Source organism: Fusarium mangiferae (genome assembly GCF_900044065.1).
Source record: "Fusarium mangiferae strain MRC7560 genome assembly, contig: FMAN_scaffold015, whole genome shotgun sequence".
Taxonomy (NCBI): domain Eukaryota; kingdom Fungi; phylum Ascomycota; class Sordariomycetes; order Hypocreales; family Nectriaceae; genus Fusarium; species Fusarium mangiferae.
This window is the reverse complement of record NW_024573935.1, coordinates 858,228-876,815: the sequence shown is the minus strand read 5'-3', so window position 1 is coordinate 876,815 and position 18,588 is coordinate 858,228. Positions and strand designations below refer to the sequence as shown.

Genomic DNA, 18,588 nt, shown 5'->3' with positions numbered 1-18,588 from the left:
CCATAAAAAGTCCAACCTCTCCCCCACTTCCTTGACAACATTCTTCCCCTACAAGAAACTCGACATCTCCCATCTCTTCAAAATGGACGAATCTCACCAGACTCCAGTGCAGGCATTGTCCTGCACAAACGATCAACTCGACTACCTTTTTCATCACCTCATCCTACCATCCAAGTTGCCAGGACACGATGATACTTTGGCATCAAACGAAGAATTCCTCATCAACTTCGTAATACGGTACCTGGAACGCTTCAAGGAATTATCTGGCGAAGATGACAACGCTGTAACAAACCACTGTATCTCTCTGCTGAAGAACACCCGGGATGCTCGAGATTCGAACCTTTATCTGGATTCTAGAAGTGTCCAGAACTCCTTCAAGAGACTTTCAGAAGAGGGTAAGTTTTGTAGCAAACCTTGACCGATCACACTACTGACGCATGAACAGCGGACGCCGCCTCAATGTATCATATCACCGAGCAAAATGCAGGCTTGATTATTCGACGATTAGAGAGCTCATACTCGTTCGAGACATTTGAACTCTCGCCTACCAACAGGGCAGCTATGGTAACGAGAGGTCGTCTTATTCGCGAGTTCCCTGCCACCGCGACAGAAGTCTCCGCCAAAGACTTCAACGATTCCTGCTTCCAAGAGGTCTTGGCTAAAACTCTTGTCAAAATGAGTCATCAGGCCGTAGCAGAAATGCAGCCCAAAGTGAAGAAAGCGCAGCAGATGCACACTGAGGAGCGCGACACAACAGATCCTCGTATCGTCACCGAGCTGCTGACAAGCTTTCTGCGAGGTGCTGGGACACCTACTGAGATCAAAGCGGTTCAGAAGAGGACCCGTGAAGAAGTTTCGTGGAATAACAGTAGAGATCCATGGACGAGATCTCCGCTGTGGATTCTTCTCCGCGTGGGACTTCAGCTCACCATGGTGCGCCATCCACAAGGATCACAGGAGCTTTACAAGCGCTTTATGGTGTTCTTGATAGCTCAAGCTCTTCAGCTTGCCAGTGAAAAGTCGTCGTCTAGTGAGGTCATTCATTTGATGATGGCCAAGATCTCAAGACGGCTTTGCAAGCTTGGGGATATTGAGGATGGGCCATGGCTTCATGCTATCAAGAATATCGTCTCATTGGCTTCTAAAATGTTGAAGGAGAGATGGATCCAGATTCAGCAACGAAACGAACAGCAACTTGATCTCGGTGTCCTAGCTGAGTTCAAGTTCGAAGAGCATACCGACTTCTCGTTGCCTGAACTCGATACCTTCCTCGCGACTATCCCCAGGCGGCAACAACTATCAACAACTAAAGAGTTCAAGGCGAAGCCAATGGCTTTGGCACTAGACCCTCTTACTCTCCCTGGAATCAATGGTTCTGTTAACAATGACAACATATCTATCGAGCTCGCAGCTGTCGAGGCCTGGGTAGAGAACAACCTCAGCACATGGCTTCAACATCACTTAAACAACGATCAATCATGCCACAGTCTGAACACACTGCTTGAGCACTACCATATTTCTGCGGAAAGATGGTACACCGGACGCCCCGAGAGAATGTCGAAGATGCTCCTTACTCTCGGTGAGATCTGGGTAGCTATTGATAAGATGGCCGTCCACCACAACCCTTTGATGTTGAAGTATCGAAATGAGATCCCTCGCGAGGTCTTCAGCGATCTCTTGGTCCATTCGAAGAAAGACATGGAGAGACTCCATCGGCTGGAAGAGTACCTCGATGATTCTTCCGGAAAACTAAAGCTATCAGCACTTCTCTCATACGGTCAGAGACTTTCTTTCGCCGTTGAGTACTTTCGACAATCCCCAAAGCTCCAAGAGAAGAAAGAACAGATCGAGCGCAGTGCACAGATCGACCGCGATAAGAAGCTACAGCAGTTCCGGAAACTCAAAGCAAAGTACGACGATATCATGAAGAAGTGCGACGACATGCAATGTGAGAAGGTCCTCCAAGTTGAACACGACGTGGAGTATTACGTTCATACCAAGAACAAATGCGCGCGCTGTGCTCTCCCTGCCAAGGCAAAGAAGCTCAAATTCAGCCCTCATGAGTGGCCTTTCCCAGCAGATGAGCTCGAGGCTCAAACGTCTGTCTTTGAAATGGATGTACCCGTCAGTTTTGCTGTATGGCGAGATGCTACGGTTTACTTCCTGGATAACATCCTGAAATTTGAATCTTCAAGCGCGGGTGACTACCCACGTGCATCCTTTCCCTTGGCGACGTATAAACCCCTCAGTTCTTGGTGTGAATCCCTGCGGCATAGAGTGCAACTACTCTCTGAAATTAAACCACACTCTCAAACACACCGCAATCAGAAATCTATCGAAACCTCTACTGAGGCTGATGTCTGTCTTAACAACGGCCTTCGTTTTCAATATCACGATAGTTCTAGGAATACCTTCCTGTCTACCTTCAAGCCAACGACAGAGATCTCAAAGCGCTGTACCATCAAACTCCCTGCGAGAGCTCATGCCTTGCAAAGATTCTTCGCTCGAACATGGCTTTGTGAGAACGGAGAAACACCCAATCAGGCCATCGCGAGCCAATCTGAGTGTCCAGAGTACATGTCGCTCGGCGAGTTCAAGGCTTTGGCTGTTTTACCATACGGATATCGCCTTCAGTGGATAAACATCCTTACACAGCTTGCTATGCCGACGGTAGACTTCAATAAGCCAGAGACTGCATTGTTTCTACTCCAGATGATGTTGCAAGCTGGGCCGTTTTATGAGCATGAGCCGACAAGATATGCGCATACTCGACCGACAGAGATGAAATTCGGTTCTCAGATTCTGAAGTACTTGAGTGAGAGCGTGTCAAGGGTTCAGGAGAATTGGGAGTCGTACACCTCGCTGTGCTCGTTCACCTGCTTGGCCACCAGGCTACTTGCTCTAGCTGACAAGTCCCTGTCAGCACAAATTCTAGAACTCATCGCAAAGTGCCGAGGGATCTCTTACAAATGGGTGATGCACCTATTGTGCAAGGTCCAGGATATTGAGCATCGCACCCAACGGGAGGAATTTCTCGAGGCAGCAGTGCAGATTGCCCTTGTCTGCATCGAGACGTTCAATTTGGAGGGCGACCACTTTGAACAGGTATTGACTGATGAACAGCAAGCGGCGATACTGTTGGAAATCTCGATTATCATCCATAATAACGCCGACTTTCAACAACTGCAGGAGGATGCGCTATATGGCATTATGCTCGACCGATATAAAGTCACGATGCATAGAGCCCTTCCTATCCTAGTCAACGTGATAGTCTCTCGGGGGAACTTATGTCTCGATACAGCCATTAGACGACGATGGCCTGACTTCGCGCGACAGGGTGAATGGTCCTTGATCTCTGATCACTGGGTTACGGAAATCACTGGAAACCTCCAAGTTCATGTCAGCCTTCTCACAGGACAGTTATTGGTCAATGGATCGCCTGTTTCACGACTTCCGCAACGTTATGAGACTCACCGAGAGTATCAGAAACTATTCGGATCAGCTACAATGGAAGTCATGCCGAGCGACATGCCTGGTATGAGCTTCTGCGCTACGAAGATGTTCCACGGGTACACGGTTCATCTTGGTGTGCAAACAAAAAAGGGCGTTGATGACCTTCTTGTAAGTCTTACCAAGAACGGCTCGACGTTGGAATTGGTACCATCAAGGAACCTCCAAGGTCTACTTCCTGATGACTTCACCGATAATCACGTGCATTGGCGTGAGGAAGTGTCGGGAGAGATTAGGTTCTGCCACGTCGATGATCCTTGGCCAAGCATGAAGAAGGAGAGTTGGCACTTACGAAAGGAAAGTGACACATGGCAGTTATCACTTGGTAAAGAAAGTGTGCTTGTATGTCCATGGAGTGAGCTTGGACGGAGAATCTCCCGTATCTTCTCACCACTTCAGCCGGCCTCGGCCTTACATCTGGTTCTACACCAACAAAGCAAGGAGCTTGAGGTTCAGCTACCAAAGCTCCACCTTCAGTTCACGATCAGGTCGGGGACATCCAACATCAAGTCTCGACAATTCCGAGATATGGAGGTTGATCAAAACCAAGCCATTGGAACCCTCATCGGACTTGAGAACAAACTTGTTCTGCGAAGTTTCCATGACTCTCAAATCAGGTCCGTCATCATACCTGAGGGAGATGTTAGCTGCCGAATGTCTACTGATTCCGGGGTCGAGAACCACGCCGAAGTTTCTCTTGATCGTGAGACAGCTAGTCGAGTTCAAACTTACAGGCTAGATCCCCTACTTCGCAGGATCGTACCCAATGATAAGGTAGAAAGCAAGCTGTATCTTGCATACCTCCACGCTCTGACATCCTACTGCCTCCCGGATCCCTTCCTCCAGCGCACTGGAACCGAGGAGGCTCTCACTATCCTTGGTTCCGCCTCAGTCAGAGCTCCTACGGCATTCTCAGAATCGACGTATACAATTTTGTCGAACATTGCCCAATTATCACCAAAGCGATCATACTATCCCGCTGATCGACGAGAGATGCAGAGGGTCCGGTGGCGGAATGACCTGAGCTACACCATCCAAGATGACAGATATGGGAAAGAAGTTCGAAATATCTTGAGCAAATATCGCGAAGTTCAGTTCCTGTTTCTCAAAAACCCTGTCCCAAGCATGGACCAACACCGCTCGATAGATGAGTTGGTAGATCGCGCCATTCTTCGGGCATCTGGAACTCGAGTGTCTGGCTTTGGTGCAGAAGACTTTACTACAAAACATGATATCAGATACGTGTCAAGGGAGAAGAGCAAATCACTCGAAAGGTCTACACGCACCGTGGAGATGGCGTACCGAGTCTACAACAAGTCTTGCACCCTTTCAAGACCAGTATCTGGTAGGCTTGGCCACCTTCTCTTCAGTCTCATGAGTGGCGACGAACGTGTCCACACCAAGGAGATTTTGCCTAAAAGCAGAATCGACTACGACTCATCTTGGCTACAAGGCCCAGAATCATATCTATCGTCTGTATGGTTCCAGCTTCACAATTCATACAAGAAGTCAGTCACCTGGTTCGACAAGTACGAGCTGATGATGTGGATGGCCACAATGTCATATTCCTCAGAGTACGATCCTCAGGTTGGCCAGGCGCTGCTATTGCTCACCCAGTTCCGATCAATGGCTGACTGCAAACTGCTCGGGGCATCTTCATACAACCTAACAGCCGGCTGCCAAATTCGAGAAGAGGACTTGCGAGCCGCGATAGCACCATATATAGTCAGTTACGCCAGCAGCCCTGATGCCATATCTGCCCGTCGTTTCGATGAGAGAAGCAGCGACGTTGGAAATCGGCGTAGAGACGACTACAGAAAGAGAAGCGCTAAAGCCATAGATACGTTTGTGAAACACCTGCAACGGCAATGGCCTTCTGAGGATCCGAAAACGCCGTCAGATCCATACATGGAGTTGACGTCGTATATTAGGATGGGACCTGCCATGGAAAGTGCCCTTGGAAAGTGGAACCAGTGGCTGAAGAACCTTCGCCTGAGGAAGCATCTGGATATAATAGCTGGCTACATGAGAGAAGACGTACCGGGCGAGTTCATACAGGTGTCGCCAGTACTACCAAGGACGCTGATACGCACCAGCAGACCAGTGTCAAGATTTGTGGCTACGTCAAATCTCTTCTCGTCCTTAGGCATCTTGCATCATAAGACTCCTCCAGCCTTAGATCGACTTCTGGTGAACTCAGAGAGGGACAGACAGAGCAACAAGCTCAGTGGTATCATTGACAACCTTGATACCAAAGCGAAGCTTGAATATGAGCACAGGTATTTGAGAGAGCTGAAGGATAGTCTTTCGAGTTTGCATGGCCATGTCGAATCTGAGCTGAAGGAGCAACAGCTTCGAAAGCTCCCAAGCCTACTTCAAGACCACTTGGAGAGATGCGAGTCTCACCTAACAAAGCTGCATGATACTCTGCTCTCTTCCCTCTCGTCTTCAAGTAAAGTCTCACACGCGATGTATACTGTCCTTGAAGAAGCTGGATTCCTTCCTAGGATGTCACCCACTCAAATCCTGCAGCAACTCATACCAGCCCAATGGAAGACAATTTCTGCTGGATGGAGAGATAGCCTGATACACTACGGAACTGCGATCACTTCATTACAACGAGCCAAACGTCTAATTCGATTCCAGTCCAGTCACGTCGATCTCATTCGTGAACTTGAAAATGGTGGCCATCAAAGCTGGTGTCCCTTTGACCATCCAGAATGGCTATTATTGGAATGCGAAAGTGAGATCATGATCCGCGATGTACAGCAGCAGATCGCTGAGCAGATGATCATGCCTCCTGATAACAAGAACTCAGTGATGCAGCTCAACATGGGCGAAGGAAAGTCAACAGTCATCGTGCCAATTGTCGCCACAGCTCTTGGAGATGGGACAAAGCTTGTTCGAGTCATTGTCGCAAAGCCACAGGCTAAGCAGATGCATCAGATGTTGATCTCCAAGTTATCAGGACTCCTTGATCGGCCGGTGTATATGCTTCCGTTCTCCCGAGACACCAAGATGGATCTACAAACTGCAGATGCCATCCAGTGTCTCATGAAACGATGCACCCAGGAGGGTGGTGTATTGATGGTTCAGCCAGAGCATTTGCTTTCGTTCCAATTGATGGAGGTGGAATCTCGAATCCGCGGAGACTTGGAAGTGGCCGAAGCAATGTCGCAGACAAGAAATCTCTTTGACCGTTCCTCTCGAGATATAGTTGACGAGAGTGATGAGAATTTCAGTGTCAAGTTCGAACTCATCTACACTCTTGGAAAGCAACGGCCAATTGAAAATAGCCCCGACAGATGGGTTGTCATCCAGGAAGTCATGGGCCTCATTGCCAAGTTCGGCCCCGAGATAAAGTCCAAGTACCCGCATTCCATCGAATTTGACGCCCGGCATATCGGGAGATATCCTAGCCTACGAATTCTACGACCCGATGCCGAAGCTGAAATCTTCAAACGTGTCACCGAGTCAGTATGCGATACTGGTATATCCGGTTTCCCCATCGCACGCCAACCCAGACGGATCCGAGATGCAGTAAAACGATACATCTCTCAGCCTGAGCCAACAGCTTCCGACATCGAGGCTGTGGAGAAAAGTTCCCTCTGGAGCGAAACAGTGAGTAGAAATATACTCCTTCTCCGGGGACTCTTCGCCGGGGGAATTCTTTCCTTCGCACTAGGAAGTAAACGGTGGAGAGTTAACTACGGTTTGGACCACAACAGGGAGAAGATGACCAAACTGGCAGTTCCTTTCCGGGCAAAGGATAACCCATCACCTCGATCGGAGTTTAGTCATCCTGACGTGGTGATCACGCTCACCTGTCTGAGTTATTACTACAGTGGTCTCGACGACGACGCTTTATTCGCGGCATTTGAGCTACTTAGTCGATCGGACAATGCTGCGCAGGAGTATCAGGGCTGGGTCAAGACTGCACCACCGCTACCACAAGCCTTCAGGAGCTTGGAAGGAGTCAACTTGAGGGACCGGGTGCAGTGCACTACTGAAATCTTTCCCCATATACGATTCTCTAAAGCGGCGGTTGATTACTACTTGTGTCATCTAGTATTCGCAAAAGAGTCCAAGGAATTCCCTCACAAGCTGTCGGCTTCAGGTTGGGACCTAGGTAAGAAGAAGTATAACCCTACTACAGGATTCAGCGGAACCAACGACTCGCGATATGTTCTACCACTCGATATGAAGCAGCTCGACCTCCCTGAGCAGAAGCATACAAACGCTCTTGTTCTAGAATATCTACTCCAGCCACAGAATGGAATCTCATTGATGCCCCAAGAGGCAAAGGGTACAACTTTCGATAGCAGTCTTCTTTTGCAGATGGTATCCAACATGAGCCCTAATACCCGAGTCATTCTCGACGTTGGCGCCCAAGTCGTTGATCTTACCAACCAGGAGTTTGCTAAGCAATGGTTAGCCTGCTATCAGGATCAGGATTCCACTCAATCTGTGGTATTCTTCAATGATAGCGACGAAATTGTCGTTATCGACCGTTCAGGCAAGATCGAAGACTTCCAGACCTCCCCGTTCTCCCAGCAGCTGGATCTATGTCTCGTCTTTCTGGATGAGGCACATACCCGCGGAACGGATCTGAAGCTTCCCGCCAACTATCGTGCTGTAGTCACTCTGGGTGCTGGTCTGACAAAAGATAGGTTGGTTCAAGCTTGTATGCGGATGCGCAAGCTGGGTAAGGGACAGACAGTGGAGTTCTGCATTCCGTGGGAGATTGAGCACAAGATTGTTCAACTCAAGGGTGAAGATGCCCCTGGCAGGGAAGGTATCTCTGTTTCTGATGTCCTCTGCTGGGCTATCACTGAGACATGTCTTGACCTGAAGAGGGCTATGCCGCTGTGGCTTACGCAGGGTGTTAGGTTCTCCAAACAAGAAGCCCTCTGGTCCCGCCTTTCTGATGATAACACCAAGCCAGATGAGTTTCTCGAAGAGGAGGGACAGAGCTTGAGGGAAAGATATCTTCCCCAGAAAGGTCTGGCCGACCTTTCTTCACTCACAGAAGGGCTGAATGACTCCTCCGCAAAGGTCTTCAAGTCCCGATGCGAAGAATTTGGTCTGGAAAGACTACGTATTTTCTCTCTGCAGGAGGAACAAGAACGAGAGCTGGCGCCAGAAACACAGCACGAGCGTCAGGTCGAAAAGGTTCCTGCCCTGAAGCCCGACACCCATAGTGTCAACAGGCTTCTACAGAAGTGGATAGTAGACGGCTCATTCCCAGAGTCCTCCACCGCCTTTCGAGCTGTGATGAAACCCGCGTTCCAAAGTCTGAACAAAACTTCGGCAGCTGTCCACTTCGATATCAAGGAGTTCCCTGAGACGGTATGGGTGAGTATGGACTTTGCGCATACTGTCAAAGGTTCGTTTGGTGGGAAGAGCTACTCGGACTCTTATCAACGTCCTGTACAGTGGGTGTTGGTTGGTAAGAACGAAGAGGGTGCTTCTCGAATGGTGGTTATAAGCCCATTTGAGGCACAGCACTTTCTTCCGCTTATCGAAGAGTCAGAACATGTTGCTCTCCACCTTTACGCGCCAAGGGTCAATCTTGCCTTTCGACCGGTGGATGACCTTCAGCTGTATTCCGTGGGGAAGAAGGTCGTGGAGGAGATACCGAGAGACATCATTACGTTTCTCAATCTCTTTTCTGGGCAGCTCTATCTGTCGTCTTATGACGACTACAAGCTTGTCTGTGACTTGCTTTGTTTAGCATGGGACAGGCTGGATGACGATGCTGTTGGTGGTAGTGGGAGTCAATGTGGTTTTACCAAGAGCCCTGCGATGTTTCTGAAGGAGCTTTTGGAAAAGGTCAGGCAGGACTGTGGGACTATTGACAAGACGGATATGGGAAGGGTTATTGAAGGAGTGCGTTTGGTTGAGGATGACTTCGATAACAGGCATGCTATTTAATTTCTGTCTGGTACGTGGCTTACTACATGTTTGACTAAAATGGAAAGAATAGACAAATAGAAGTGAAGTAGAAATTGAGGTTAAATCCCATCTGTTTCAGGATACACAGTAAGAGACGCAATTGCGAAGCTGGAATCACGATTATTCATTCACATGGCACTAGACAATGAAAACCATCCTAAATAGGATAACGATAGGGCTGAGATAAAGTTGTTTATCGCCGCGTTGGTAAGGAAGGTTTAAAGCTAAAAGGAAATTAATTACCGAGCAATCATTCCTTGAAGTGGAGGATGGTTTCGAATATTTTCCTACAGGCTAAGCCAAATGGCCCAAGGCACTGTGCACTGGCTGGTTGAACTGACCCCACTCTCGGGCTCTTCGCTTGCAACTTGGTCAAAGCCCCAGCTTCATACATCCTAACGTACGTAGGTAGTTTCGTGCTCAAGTTGTGGAACGAATCACTGCAGAACGGTAGTTTTGCTTATTTCAGTCTTTCTCTGATATTGGACTTCTCGAACGCGCTGATTGTGATTGTTCAGGCGCTTTAGAGCGCATCGGTAATCCTGTATAGCTGGGCTCACTTCGCGGCCATTAGCTTTAGAATTCGGAAGCATCGAACTGCTGTTGTACCAACTTAGAGGATACACCAGTCTCCTGTGATCTATTCAAATCCAAATTGCAGGGAAATAATTTACCAAAATCGCATCAATATTAGACGGCAGTCTGACATGATAAAATTCAAAAGTATACCTTACCTTACTTTGAGGTGGAGTGGCGGGATGTGTCTGTCCGCTTATGTCATCTTCAAAATATCTCACCTCACCTCCCCTGGTGAGCGGACCATCATCCTCCTTCAGCCACGGCCCGTCAACACCCGTCCCGCCATCATGAAAACATCTCAACGTAGATCCCAGCGCGCATCTGCCGCTTGCGACTTTTGCCGAAGGCGAAAGGTAGCAGTAAATTCATCATGATGCGACTTATCTGCTGACCTTTTCCAGCTTGGTTGCGATAACGCGAAGCCAAAGTGCGAAAATTGCCAGGGTCGGGCTATCGAGTGCACCTATTCTCAGAGAGCTGCTCAGGCTAGGTAAGGTTCTTAGGAGAGCATCCATGGTTAGTGCTAACATGCATGAGCAGACCGTCCAATGCGCGCATACAGAGACTGGAAGAGGAAAATGCTCGTTTACGCGATCAGTTGTGTTCAAGAAGTCCAGAGTTGAGCAGCGTGCATTCCGATACTCAGCAAGGAGAGATTCACTTGGCTGAAACCCCAAATCCCACTGAATCTACACTTACGCTAAACTGCATCAACGATCAGACTTATCAAGCAAAGACGCAAGCTGTCTCTCCTTCTTACCATTTATCGACCGGGCAACCCGAGGGTGCCGCTTTTCATGGCCCTTCCAGCGGAGCTATACACATAGGAACTACCAGAGACTCGTCTCATATAACCAGCTCCGTTGAGATTGCCAAGAACCAACTTTTGGCAGAGACAACTAGGCAACGTAAGTGCATATCGCTCGTGATTCAACATTCGATGCTCATTCAAATCAGGTCAACTAGAAAAGATCAACCTCAGATCAGGAAAGCTTAACTTCGGTGGTGTTGACCGAAACATCGGCATGGATCTCCTTTCCAAGTTCTGGAACCGCCAGCACTACATGGGCTCTATCGTGTATCGACCAGCCTTCATGCGCGACATGGCATGCAACGGTCCTCACTACTCTGATCTCCTCCTCACGGCCATGCTCTTTGCTTGCTCTATGCATACAGTCGACGCAGCCGCTCTCCGAAACACCGGCAGGCTGAATTCCATCGGGCGTCCATATCGAATCAAGTTTGAACAAGCCTTGCACGCCTGTGGCTCCCAGGTGTTATTCAAGAGTGAAATAACCACCATTCAGGCGCTGTTGGTCGTTTCAGATGCACTGTTCTCGTGGTGTAACGAGAGGAGTCTCTCGTGGCACTACTTAGGTATCGCGATTAGTATGATAATCGATCTTGGTCTGCACATTGATGGCCCAGCTCGAAGATCTTCAAAAAGAGCATCTGCTGAAGATACGGAGATCGAGCGTCGCGTGTTCTGGGCAACATTCAGTAAGCATGCAACACCCACAGAGTTTCTCAAGCTGATATTTTTAGTTTCGGACAAGGTGCAGTCTATCTACCAAGGCCGTCCAACTCGATTACGCGAGCATGATAACCGTGTACCGATCGCGTTTCTCGATGAATATGAAGAACTGGAGGATTTTCATACTCGAACGTATTCTGCTCAACCGTCTCAGTTGGATTGCCCGACGTATAGTGTCACCACGTTTGGGCAACTTTGCGGACTCAGCATTATCATGGATCGTATTCTATGCGCTCTTTATGCGGAGAGGAGCGCCACAAAGACTGCTGATCAAATATGGCAGTCTGCACAGTCGCTTCACCATGATCTGAAATCTTGGAAGGATGGATTGCCAGAGCGTTTGAGAGTTGATCTGAACAACCCTACTTCCTCTAACATCCTGCCTCACAACCTTTCGTTGTTGTAAGTGTGTTCCTTGGCTTTGTTGTCCACACACTAACTCGAGCAGGGCATTGTGTAACTCCCTAATCATCTTGATCTATCGTCCTTTTCTTTCGGAAGGTCACCTTACATCTGTCTCTGGAATAGCCGCACCTGAAGCCTTCTTCAACTGTGTCACAGCTGCGATAGAGATCCACCAGATCCTTCAAATTTACAAGCAGCACTTTTGTTTTCGTACAGCGCCTTACTTTATATCGTACGCCACGTACGTGAGTGCAACCATTCATGTGCGTATGGCGGCGCAGAAAAGTCCAGGATCTCAAGCGCACGCGTGTCTCAGAAATTGTTTGGAGATTTTATCCGAACAGCAGACGTGGTGCCACGCCCCAAAGCGAACGATGAAGATTCTTCTTGGTATTATGAACCGATTGGGAGTCAACGTCGGGGAGTTTGTGGCGATAGAACCGACAAGCTGTCAAGACGGTCACCTGGGACAGATTGATTTATCTGATCTATCTGAAATTGGTCCTGACATCATGTACCAAGAGCCCGACGTGTCAGTCACGCAGCAGCCAACGCCTGACACGGCAGTTGACTTCTCTAACGTGGAGGTTTCCGATTTTGACATCGATCAGATCATGCAAAGCTTTGTGTTTGAAGCCCCTCTGGCACAGGAGGACTTTGTACCGATGCCTCAGCCTGGCTTCAACCATTATGGCGCTGGAGATGAAGCACTTACAAGTCGGGATATGATAGTGTTTGATGACTTGTTCGGGTTCGACTCCAGTACTTCTTAGGTCATCAGTCTGACTATCGAAACCTGGTTAGGTATTGTCGACTCTATCTTAGCGTACAATCCATTTCACATCAAGCGGGAGATATCGGCTTCTAGAAAGTAACAATTAGATGTCTCTGAGTCGTCCGGTATCTGCACCAACTTCTATACGTCATGTCAATCGGGCCGTTTATAGCAGAACGTTCACCCCAAACCTAGAAATAAACGACCATAATCTCGAATAATGAATTTCAAACGATGATATCGACTGAGGTTCAAAAAGTTAGCGTCTTAGCGGCTCTTTCGCGGATTTTAGCCTCCGCTGAAGTTCACGACCGGCGGAAAGCCGATGCAGCGGGCACTTGTCCGGTCCGAGATATCCGATTGAACCGCTTTAATTTACATCATTGCACTTGTAAGGCTGAAAACTAGAAATTTCGGTGACATTGCTATGGATCTGCTGTGATGCAATTGTCACGATAACCGAGGTCAGAAGCATGTTGGAAATTATATATAATACCATAGTCGCATTTTCTTGGGGAAATGTTTCACATATCAGCCTCCAAGTACAAATATCAGCAAGTAATTACTCAGATTGATCATGGCTTCACCAAGCGCTGACGTTCTCGGTTACGAGAAATCCATCTTTGACGCTGGTCTTCACTTTGCTCGTCCTGCCTTTACTTTCCAAACCTCGCAATGGGAGCCTTTGGCGAAAGAGACACTCTCGGCAACTTCTTGGGGGTACATCCACGGAAATTGCGGTAGTGGCTCAACGTACAGGAACAACTTGACTGCTTTCTCTCGCTGGTCCATCGTTCCGAATCGCCTTGTGCCAAGTCACAAGGATGAGAATGGCCATGAGCAGTTTTCTGATACTTCTACCACAGTTCTTGGGCAAAAGCTTCCGTTCCCATTGGCAATTGCACCCATTGGGGTTCAAAAGATCTTCAACCCTGAAGGTGAAGCTGCTACTGCTCGAGCCGCTGCATCTCTTGGAGTTCCCTATACACTAAGCACAGCTTCAAGCACTAGTATTGAAGATGTTGCAGCAGCGAATGGAAAGGATGCACCTCGCTGGTTCCAGCTCTACTGGCCTAGCCGTGAACACGACGACATCACCATCTCAATGCTCAACCGCGCCAAAGCATCCGGCTACACGGCTCTCTTCGTCACCCTTGACACATACGTCCTGGGCTGGCGTCCGAGCGATTTAGACAACGGCTATAACCCCTTCATCCACCCGGACCACATTGGCGTCGAAATCGGTCTGACAGATCCTGTTTTCCAAAAGAAGTTCAAGGAGAAGCACGGCTATGATATCACTGATGCAGCGAGTGGAGTCTATCAAGCGGCTCAGGGCGGATCCGCAGGAGCTAGTCTCGGTGGCGCGGCCAGAGAGTGGGCCAAGATCGTATTCCCCGGCCATTCCCATTCCTGGGAAGACATTGAATTTCTAAAGAAGCACTGGGACGGGCCCATTGTTCTCAAAGGAATCCAGAGTGTTCGCGATGCAAAAAAGTGTGTTGAGGTTGGTGTTCAGGGAATTGTGGTGAGCAACCATGGCGGTCGTCAACAAGATGGCGGAGCGAGCAGTCTTGGTATGCTCCCGCGAATTGTTGATGCTGTTGGTGATAAGCTTGATATCTTCTTTGATAGTGGTATCAGATGCGGTGCTGATATTATGAAGGCTATTGCCCTGGGAGCGAAGTGTGTTCTTGTTGGAAGGCCTTATGCTTATGGGTTGGCGTTAGGTGGTGAGGATGGTGTGAGGCATGTTCTGAGAGCGCTGTGTGGTGATTTAACTATGAACATGCACTTGGCTGGACTGAGGGATATTACAGAGGTAAACCGGGATATATTGGTGAAGGAGAGTGATCTTGTGTAACTACGGGTTTACCAGTTATGGACGACATTGATTGTTGACGGCAAATATGTTGACTCTAGACTTTGAATAGAACGCATACTTTTGGTTTCTGACAGGCTAAAATTGGATCTATCTCCCGCGATCTTAATTCATCCACACGTCTATCTAGGTCGACTAATTTCATACGATATCCTATCCTACAGTATCGTCATTGTAGACTAAGATATCAAGCTGCTTCGTTTGTTAATCTGCAGTAACATAGTCTTTGAAATCGAAGGAAAAGGTCTTAGTCTGTTTGTGCACGAAGAACAAAGGCGAGGGAATCTGATACCAACACTGGCCTGTGGATACTCACTTTGCTGGAAATGTTTCCTTTGAGCTCCTCTGCGACATTGTTCTTCCTTTCCACAAGCCTCTCTCATTCTTATGTGCAAAAACATTACTTCCGTCATTAAAGGATTTTACTTATGTTCCGTGTCCCTTTCCACTTTTCTTTTGTTCCGTCATTGTTTTCATGCATGAACAGATCTCGCATTGCCAACTACTACTGGCATTATCTCTCAAGGCTTGTTTATGCCCGCTTCACTTTGTTCGGAAAGTTTCACAAAGAGCATGTTCTCAAGATTTCTTCTTATAAAGGACGGCTTGAAGCCATGCAGCCTGTCAGATCAACACACTTCTCTGACATCCAGACTTGAGTCACCAACTACATACCCTGCTCATATTCATATCTTTAGCACTTCTAACACCATCCATTACTATGTCTTCTCACACCCGAAACACCAGCGGAAGCAGCCACATTTCTCTGCTCCGTCTCCCTAGCCCCATTGAGCTAGACGAGGATCACACTTTCTCCAAAACATCTCGCTACCCCCTCGATCACACAGACTACGAGCCATGCCGCAAGAGAATCATCAACACCAGCTTCGGTGCTCGTCAGATCATCCGTTTTATCAACCATCTCGAGACCCATGATCACGCCCAATACGATGCCGCGGTTAAGAGGCTTATCGAGATTGGTGTCGATGTGGATGACCTAGTTCGTCTTTCTAAGCGCCGAGCTGAGGTTCCGTGGGAAGAGAGTTGGCCTTATAACTGGGAGAAGAAGGAAGGCTTGGTGTTGGGATACATGAAGAGGAACTTGCCTCGTTGGATTGCGATTATGAAGAAGACAGAGGCTCGGGAGGCTGCTGAAGCTCTGGGCGAAACTCTTGAAGACGATGATTCAGATGATTATATCACTGCTGATGAGATGGATGAGACACAAGCTACCCAGGAGGTTGTGGATATCGAAGAGACGAAAGGTTCACCAGCTAAGGACAATGACATCTATAGTGAGTCGCGTCTTCCTAAGGGTTCTATGACTCTCAGGGAGTTGATTGCGTCCTATCGCAAGGCCCATGCGGAGCAGAAGCGAGCTGAACGGATGCAGAATCAGTAGAAGGAGATGGAAGTCTGATAAGAGAGAAATGGTAAGTTTGTTACTTTACTCATTTAGTGTCTATGGTAGGTCCTTGGAGCTTGGGTGTTGGTTTTTCGAGACTCAATTGGCTTTGAAATATTTTCTTATTTAGATTGCAATTGAAGACTCCTGCACGGGGTGTTTATGGTCTCTATCTTGGTACTGCCGTTTGGCATAAGATTTGAATATTGATTTGCCACCATGCAAATGCTATCCAGACGTAGAGGTATGCTGCAGTAAAAACAGATGCTCTAGTTATGCAAAGTTGCCAAAGGATTAACTTGACTTGGAACTTTTGAAAAGATCAGACATTTTGGGTGGCATCAAAGCGCTCCTTTGACAGACGTGGTGAATTGATCTGCATGCCGTCCGTTCCGGTGTCAGACTTGTCGAAATGACTACCTAAAGTGAACATGTTGCTATCACATGATTGGCCTAATCCTTTCAATATATAAGCTAATAAGTAGTGCTTATTTCTCGAATATTTGATCTTCATTCATACTCAAAACTGGAGTCAAATTGTTCAAAAAAAAAACACCTGCATCCTCTCCAACCACCCTCAAGTTCAGTTGTAGTCATAAGTTCACATCCACTGATCACAACTGGTCTTGCTACTGTATACTCCATCAACAAAATGGCTAGCAACATCTCATTTCCAGTGACACCGCGGGCTGGCGAGCTTCCAGACGCAAAGCGGGACGCTCTCAGGGCCTTTGAAGTTTTGAAAAAGGGCGGCGTCATAATCGCCCCAACCGACGTTGGATACGGCATGATGGCCGCAAGCACCGATGCAATCGAGCGTATCTTTATCGCCAAGAAGCGTAGAGCAGGGCATTCTATGGGTGTCATCGGAACATACGACCTTCTCACGCGACTATATGATGTTCCAGATGATAAATACACCATCGTTCGAACATTTACAGAAGAACTGGGATTAACGGTTGCTTTCGTTGGAAAGATAAAGGAGTCAGCAGCAGAGCTCATCCCGAATGTTGAGCGGGTTGTCAAGAACGGTACTCTAGGTTTCGCCATCGGCGAAGGCCCTTTCTCACGCGAACTTGCACGTCTAAACGATGAGAACGGTTTAGTGATGGTGGGCAGCAGTGCCAACCTGACGGATCAGGGGCAGAAGTTTCGAGTTGAAGACATTGAGCCAGAGATTATTGAAGCAGCAGATTTGGTTGTTAATTACGGTCGGCAGAAGTGGCATCTGTATGGGAGGGCTGGAACTATCTTGGACTTGAACAATGAACGTGTCTTACGAATTGGGGCAAACTATGAGAATATAAGGGAGAAGCTGATTGATTTGTTTGGATGGACCGTTCCAGAAGATCCGGACTATGACATGACTGGGAAGCGCACGGTTGGCTTCTCAATCAAGGCGAGTTCTAATACCTAAACTTATAGCACAGAATAGTAAAGAGAATGCAAGATAATTTCAAACTCATAAGGTTTCTACAAATAACAATAAATAGATGGTATATATCCAGACTCCATGCTCCTATTCCCGTTCATGTTCGATGCTGTACCGTGCTGTCAGCTGGTAACTCATGCGTGAAATGTGTAGGCGACCCTCCCATTTCCCACGGTCCATGCCTTGCAGCGTTATCACCCGGTGCTTCAACTGGTGCATATCCATATTTCGGTGCTTCTTCTGCCGTGATTGTCGACGGTACAGCCGTATTGCCCCGCCGTCTTCTCCAGAGCATGAATCCAGCGCCAGCAATGAGAAGTGCTCCAGCGACAGCGCCTACTGCCACTCCGGCGGTTGCACCCGTAGATAGCCCAGACGACGGCTCGTTTGTCGACGAAGCAGTGGCCGCAGTCGTCTCCGTCTCACTTGCTTCGCCTGTCTTTGTCTTGGTGTTCGGCTTATTTGTTCGCGTACCCGTTGGCGCTGAAGTTGTCGCGGATGAAGGATCAGTGATGTTGAATGTATGGCTTGCAAAAAGAGCCCCTGTGTCGCCAGTCTTGAAAAGCCAGAGACTAAAAGAGTTTCCGTCGGCGGGGTCGATGCCTTGATATGATGCGATCCATATATACTCCTTCGATTTGCTGTTTGCTGGAACACGGTCAACCAACAGTTCATCACTGACTTCTAATAAACTTACATTGCAGGTTGTATCTCTTGCCAGTGCCGGTTTGCCACATCGTAAGATCAGTGAATTCCGCATCTGTCTCCCAAGTAATCTTGATCTCCTCCCCCAGCTTATAGTGAGGGTTATTTATGCTGGAGTCGCTCGGTGGCGGATTCGTGAATGCAGCTGTTACTACATGATGAAAAGATAGAAATGCCAGTATGGCAAGTAATCGACGAGTCGCCATCTTTCACGTTGTAATGATGGAACTTTGTGGTGCGGAAGAGAAAAGAGAGCGAAGAAAAGACGACACGCGACACAAAGGATTACTACATCTTATAGCTTACTTGTCGATCTTTCAAGTGATGGGCGCAATGGATGCATTACAGGGATGGACATCCTGCAAGTGTCCTTAATTAAGAAGCGGGAATGAGCCTCGCCATTCAT

At 48.1% G+C, this 18,588-nt stretch overlaps 6 protein-coding genes across 6 annotated transcripts; 5 read left to right on the top strand and 1 right to left on the bottom strand.

Moving 5' to 3' along the window:
• Window positions 1-82: 82 nt before the first annotated feature.
• FMAN_12884 (uncharacterized protein) lies at window positions 83-9,444 on the top strand (the record flags this gene model as incomplete). The annotated part of the gene is made up of 2 exons (XM_041823377.1): window positions 83-395; window positions 446-9,444. 2 exons carry the CDS (start codon window positions 83-85, stop codon window positions 9,442-9,444), a joined length of 9,312 nt encoding a protein of 3,103 aa, XP_041688964.1.
• An 887-nt stretch (window positions 9,445-10,331) lies between these two features.
• Window positions 10,332-12,756, top strand: FMAN_12883 (uncharacterized protein; the record flags this gene model as incomplete). Its single annotated transcript, XM_041823376.1, has 6 exons — window positions 10,332-10,397; window positions 10,446-10,534; window positions 10,585-10,952; window positions 11,002-11,544; window positions 11,590-11,980; window positions 12,027-12,756. 6 exons carry the CDS (start codon window positions 10,332-10,334, stop codon window positions 12,754-12,756), a joined length of 2,187 nt encoding a protein of 728 aa, XP_041688963.1.
• A 579-nt stretch (window positions 12,757-13,335) lies between these two features.
• Window positions 13,336-14,622, top strand: FMAN_12882 (uncharacterized protein; the record flags this gene model as incomplete). Its single annotated transcript, XM_041823375.1, has 1 exon — window positions 13,336-14,622. One exon carries the CDS (start codon window positions 13,336-13,338, stop codon window positions 14,620-14,622), a length of 1,287 nt encoding a protein of 428 aa, XP_041688962.1.
• A 739-nt stretch (window positions 14,623-15,361) lies between these two features.
• Window positions 15,362-16,042, top strand: FMAN_12881 (uncharacterized protein; the record flags this gene model as incomplete). The annotated part of the gene is made up of 1 exon (XM_041823374.1): window positions 15,362-16,042. The coding sequence occupies one exon, from the start codon at window positions 15,362-15,364 to the stop codon at window positions 16,040-16,042; it is 681 nt and encodes a 226-aa protein (XP_041688961.1).
• A 655-nt stretch (window positions 16,043-16,697) lies between these two features.
• FMAN_12880 (uncharacterized protein) lies at window positions 16,698-17,462 on the top strand (the record flags this gene model as incomplete). The annotated part of the gene is made up of 1 exon (XM_041823373.1): window positions 16,698-17,462. The coding sequence occupies one exon, from the start codon at window positions 16,698-16,700 to the stop codon at window positions 17,460-17,462; it is 765 nt and encodes a 254-aa protein (XP_041688960.1).
• Window positions 17,463-17,574: 112 nt separating this feature from the next.
• On the bottom strand, window positions 17,575-18,388 carry FMAN_12879 (uncharacterized protein; the record flags this gene model as incomplete). The annotated part of the gene is made up of 2 exons (XM_041823372.1): window positions 17,575-18,125; window positions 18,175-18,388. 2 exons carry the CDS (start codon window positions 18,386-18,388, stop codon window positions 17,575-17,577), a joined length of 765 nt encoding a protein of 254 aa, XP_041688959.1.
• Window positions 18,389-18,588: the final 200 nt, after the last annotated feature.